This window comes from Gadus chalcogrammus, chromosome 1 (assembly GCF_026213295.1).
Source record: "Gadus chalcogrammus isolate NIFS_2021 chromosome 1, NIFS_Gcha_1.0, whole genome shotgun sequence".
Lineage (NCBI taxonomy): Eukaryota > Metazoa > Chordata > Actinopteri > Gadiformes > Gadidae > Gadus > Gadus chalcogrammus.
Window position 1 is genome coordinate 24300837 of NC_079412.1, and position 6000 is coordinate 24306836.

Here is a 6000-nt window from a genome sequence, read left to right on the forward strand (position 1 = left end):
TTCTCTCTCTCTCTCTCTCCATCTCTGAGTCTTTCTCTGCAAGCCCTTGTGGCAGTGAGTGGGTGTATGGAAAAGGATGGCCCAGGTGGGGGTGGGGGTGGTGTTTGTGGGGCTGGGGCACTTGTTACAAGCTGGCGAGATGAGCGAGTAGCAGAGGCTAGGGGCTGGTTAAGGGGGGGTAGGGGGGCGGGGGGTGGGACTGGGACAGGGAGGGGGTGGTAGCGTTGTTATGGCAATACGGTCTTCCTCGTTTTCAGTTGCCAAGGCAACCGCCGAAGCACACGCTAGATGTCCCCCACACGTGACGAGGGCGGGGGGGAGAACGCTTCGCACCGAGGTGTGCGTGCCCACGTGCAGACGTGCACACACGAGCACGTCAAAATCACACACACTTGTGGACGGTGTGTGTGTGTGTGTGTGCCATTCCGACATTTGTTCTCTGCCGTCTTGTGTTCTCTACGGTTTGGCTTGACAAGTGAGGGAATGTCACCGTGACCCCCCCCCGAGCCCGCATGGAGACTCATCACTGATGGCGGGGGACACACTGGAATAACGCCTAGTCATAAGTCATTTATTACCCTGGAGCTAATGATGAACTGATCGCAACATGAATACACATTTTCAGTTATTAGTCTCGCAGTACTGTACCGACTGTTGGAATGACATATCATCAGACATCCGGGTGGACTACTACCACTACCTGTGATGTCATTAAAGGGTTGATTTAGACATGGCTTGTGATGGCGAATCAACATCTCTCCTGGTGGTAAAATAGGGGACCAACTCCCTAACCCATTATTATACATGTAAAATCTATTTTCATTTTTTTGTTAATCATGACTCCCTCTTTAACTAATGACTTTTAACTTAATGTTTAGTTAATGATTATCATTAACTAAATGTTTCTGAGTGACTTATGACAGAAAGTTATAATTTTACCCTGGTGGCCGTCGGCGACGGTCGGCTAATTAAATGGCGACCTGGTGCTTCTCTGTCCTGATGTCTTTGAATGCGATTCCATCCGGTTACCTGGATACGGCTGGTAACCTGGTAACAGTCCATCCAGGTCCCGTGTCAAGCTGTGGGGGCGTGACGGCGGTGTGTTTGATCTGATGCTCACCCTGAGTGAATGACGTCCTTCTTCCGACTCCTCCCCGTTAATGGTTCTCCCCTGGTCCATTCAACATTATATCTGAGCCGCCGTGTCTTCTTAGTGCACTTGTTTTACAAGCAAACTCTATAAAGAGTAACCTGTTGCTTCCACAGTTTACATTTTGACTACTGTCTCACAGCCTGATAACCTTGTCCCCCCGTATTCACAGGGCCATAAAGGGTTATTAAAGTGCATGGACTGCATGCATAAATGCACAGTGATCTGATTTCCGCCCGCACCATTGGGAGCCGTGCGCTGTGACCTCCTCCCCCCCCCCCTTGGAGTTTGCATGGTAACACGCCTTTAGAATGCATATTGATGAGGTTGTGACACAAAACAGCGTCTCCAGACCACTCGTGATGCGGTTGCCAGGGGTGAGCCGCTGATGGGTGGCGGGGGCTGTTGGGCTGCGTTAAAGTGCATTAGTAACCCAGTGTCAAGCGTGGGAAATAAGTAGGTTCCATTTACTGTATGTATCTGTTGGGTTTAACCAGAGCATAGGTGCCATAGGGGCCAGGGGGGAGAAAAGTGTGTGTGTCTGTGTGACTGTGTGTCTGTGTGTCTGTGTGACTGTGTGTCTGTATGACTGCAGGTGCAGGGTGTTATTTTTTTATTGTTTGTATGAAAAAGAAAAGACTTGTTGTCACACTGTCGGAACAGCAGTTACACAGAAGCAGGTGAAAGGATGTGGAAGTTGGGAGGAATTGAGTTTTCCCAGTGCTTTCCAAGAGAACAGGGGAGTGATCGCCAACATAGAGGGGATGGTAAAGCACTAAGGGGCTTGATAGTCTAGTGTTGTGGTTAGGGCACCCCCACAACCTGTCTCCAACCCTACCTGTTCCTTAATGATGTTAATCTAAAATTCCCCCGTAATTTAATTTTGGATAATGCGTCTTCTGTCATTGTATGAATTATTATTATTGGTTTATACTAGCTGGATGACTAAGTGAATGAATTACCCTAATTATCAGTGTGCATTTCAGGCACACTGATAATGAGAATGTGTTGCATTCTCATTATCAGTGTTGCATTTCAGGCACCTGTGATTGACAGGCAGGTGGAATTCCCCAAACCAGTCAGTAGAAACGGTGGCCCTGATTGGTCAAAAAGGAACGAGCGGTCTAAAATTGTATTTGGCACCTACAGAGACATGCTCCGTTAAACGTGAAAACCCCTATCATCACATCGCATTTAACTTGCTTATAGCTGAGCGATGGCTATGCCGTCTGTAAGAAATTAAACTCAGATAATTGAAATTAAAACCAACTAAGATTGAAATCCTCCGTATGGAGGTATTGAAATGAAACGTGTTATCCGATTGTTTCCTCAATGGCCCAGGTGTAGTCAAGGTTCAGCAGACAGGGAGGCAGGAGGGGGGGGGGGGGGGAAGGAGGAAGACGAGCAGACGATGAAGGGTTGGTCCCTGGAGACTGCTGAGGGGGCGAGGTGTATATTAAAAAGGAAGAGGGTGATGGCGGCGGAGAGCGAGAAGAGAGCTGGGGGTGGAGTGTCAGCCGCACGGGGAACAATGGCGAATGAACGAGACGGGGCGAGAGCGGGCCACATCGAGCGAGGGAGAGAGTGTGAGGAGGATGGAGAGAGAGAGAGAGAGAGAGAGAGACCAGAACAAAAAGAATCAGTGGGAAGTGAAAACACTACAGTTTGAGGTTGAATTGATACCAGGGTGCAGATGTACTCGCATACAGTATCTATCTATGCACTTGAACATCGTGGAGCAACGCTATCCCTGGATAACGTGCCCCTTATCCGTTGCCCGTGGATTCCGATCCGGCACGAGGTGTAACCATAGAGGAGGAACGCTCTGCTCCTCGTTTGATCCCCTGGTTACCGTGTCTGACCAGTGCTCGTGGCTGTATCGGTTGCCAACAGCCCCAAGGCCAGATGGGACTCTCCTGATGCTAATGGCTAAGAAGAGGGAAAAGATACAATCCCTTCAAAATCTAGCTGGGATGTGACGTTGGTGAGGTATCCGTGTCAAACAGACTTGTCCACCAGGTTTCTGGCCAGTTAACCTGATAAGCCAAAGTGACCCGACGTTTCGTTGTATCTTTCAAGAGCTGCCTGTCATCCAAACTCTTGCTCGTCTTAAGTCTGCTCGAGTCTGGCCTTGACACTTGGCCTACATACCGACAGGCACTGAGGCGATGTAGAAGGTGTAGTTTGAGACGAGAACTACAGTGTGTTTTCAACAGTGGTTCGGGACGGACCGTCCAGACGGGCACATCTGTGGTATGAAACACATCAGCCAGCCTTGAAGGGAATTTTTTCTCGGTGGTCTCTAGCTCCCCAAATGCTCAAACTATCTCGAGGAGGAATGTCTGACAGCGCATCGAGTGAGAACACAGCCCAAGGGGTGGCGGCCAGGCCTGTGTGGTGCTCTGATGTTGTAGTGGGCCCCTAGTGCTCTGGAGGTGTACAGCGGCTGGCTAAATGTCTGTTCATGAGGTGAATGCTGCAGGACTCGACACCGCACACACTCTGTGTGTGTGTGTGTGAGACAGAGTGTGTCTTTGTGTCTGCTACCCTCCAGGGGTGTGGGCGGGTGGGGGTGTGTGTGTGTGTGTGTGTGTGCATGTGAAGTTCCATGGGTTTCTGTACTAACAGTGCCTATCTAATAGACTCTGACAGCAGAGTAATAAAGTCACAATGGACATGTACTGTAATCACACCCACAAACGCAAACACACACACACACACACACACACACTCGTCTATATATACATCTACTCAAGTTTTCCTGGCGCAACTCAACACAAACATTGATGTTTATATATACACACACCGAACATGAATTATCTTTGGACAATGACTATGGAATAGTGATTAAACAATATGATAATAGAATACCGTCTATTATTGTTTCCTCTTTACCTAATATGTTCCGACAACATATAAGTGTGCAATAAATATTGTACATAGTTTGCTCTTGGAGGGACTATGGTCTATGGTCTATTACTGGAGCCATGAGCAGAATGAAACAACATACGGTGCACAGGTGTTCTGCCAGGCTGCCGTGGGGAACGCCGCTCCGTGCTCCGAGGTGCTTGTCGGAGACAAGGCCAAGTCTGCGTTCACCTCTTCGAACTTTTACACGTCTCGACTCATGAGTCCGCGAGGCTCCGTGCGGCGTTGCACCCACCAACTCTGCTCGAATGCAGAGGCGTATGCATGGAGTTCAGATGCCGCACAACGCTCCCTCCCACTAGGATACTCCCAAATTCGTTGTATAGGCGACTGGATTTTAAGGGACGTCATTGATGGTCCGGGGTATATTGGACTATATATTGGACTAAATATTGGATTATGCATTAGACTATATCATTTATTTTATATTGGATTACAGGATAATATATTCAACAATATATTGTATATTATATTTGACTATATATTGAATTATATATCAGATTATATGTTAACATATGATAACATTTTGGCCTATATATTGGAATATAATGGACTACATATTGGAATATCTATTGGCCTATGAGCGTCTGAGCTCTCTCTCTCTGCAGGAGATGCTGGCTCAGTAGAGCAGGTGGAAGTGGCCGTCAGAAGGTGTGTGTGTGTGTGTGTGTGTGTTTGTGAGACGGCAGACGGCAGCAGGAAGCTGTAGGCGTGCAGGGAAGGTCTTTGGCTCATCTCTAAGGTTAATAATGCATCCCCCGCCTGGGGCCCCAGCCGGCTCTTTGCTCTAATAAAGGAGCAGCGTTACGCCCCTGTCTCGCTTCACTGGGATCCAATGCAAGGTGTTTACCGCCCGCTTGTAGGCAAATAAATAGTCATTAGAAATGATTACATTGGGTGGTTAAAGGACTACATCCCCCAGTGAAGCCGCCACAAAGCCGACGACAAGGGTGACGGGGCGATTTGCTCCTGTTGTTTTACGGGTGTTTTCTGTTGCGCCCAACCGCAGCAGGGAGTATCTTCAGTCTCCGTAAGGTACTGCATAGGGAAACGTTTGGCGCCCCGAGTCAACATGAATGTTAATATTTCAATAATGTGCGACAAAATGTGCGTTGTCTGCTTCATTTGTTGTTGTGTGAGAACAGTGTTGGGCCCTCTGATGCTGCTTGTGTGCGTCTGTCTGCCGTTGACGGATGGTAATAACACTGGATAAGTAAACATTGTGGCTTTTCGGTTATTTCATCAACAGGGACGTTGGCGCCGAGACACGCAGACAATTACACCCGTCCTGTCCGTTCGAGCTGCGCGTGTGGGAAGCAGAGGGTGTGCGTGTGTCTCATGTGTGTGTTTGCGACGCCGGGGGTCATTGCGGTTCATGCAGACGTGTCTATAGCTGAACTAGACGCAGGGCTGAACCACGCTGCAGCACTGTCAACTGTCAACCTCTGTGATCTTTAGTTCCCCTCCGGACATTTCGGTTCTGTATCATTGTATTCATCTCCAACTATCGGTCTGTCTCTCAGACTGGTTTGGTTCAGTGCTCCTGTCTCATTCGTTTTATTGGGTCATGAGGTGTTATTTATTTGTTTGGCAGCACATATATACAGTATATCCTGAGTAAGCAAGTGCAACCCTATACCACACGCCATCATTAATAAGGATTTTAAGGGCAAGCAATTGAAGGGGTCATGCAATCATTCAATGTTGTCAGGATGTTATTAAAAAAACTCTGAAGTAAATTTCTCCTTCTCTCCTTCTCTTTCCCTCTCTGCAGCTCCTCCACCCAGCAGATTCCACAGGAGAGTGTCAGGTAAGGCGCGTGTGTGTGTGTGTGTGTGTGTGTGTGTGGATCCTCAGAGAGAGAGAGTGAATGTGTATGTTTGGATCCTCAGAGTGTCTGTGTGTATATGTGCGTGTGTCTT

The 6000-nt window shown here is 48.2% G+C and overlaps 1 protein-coding gene across 3 annotated transcripts in view; it reads left to right on the forward strand.

Moving 5' to 3' along the window:
• The window catches only part of prkar2aa (protein kinase, cAMP-dependent, regulatory, type II, alpha A), a 40175-nt gene that overhangs the window by 22117 nt on the left and 12058 nt on the right, over nt 1-6000 (forward strand). For all 3 annotated transcript variants that reach the window (XR_008896367.1, XM_056597293.1, XM_056597304.1), the window contains exon 3: nt 5853-5888. Coding sequence is in view for 2 of the 3 variants with exons in the window: in XM_056597293.1 (XP_056453268.1) it covers nt 5853-5888 (36 nt within the window). In the remaining variant the exon portion in view is untranslated. The remainder of the gene's footprint in view (nt 1-5852; nt 5889-6000) is intronic.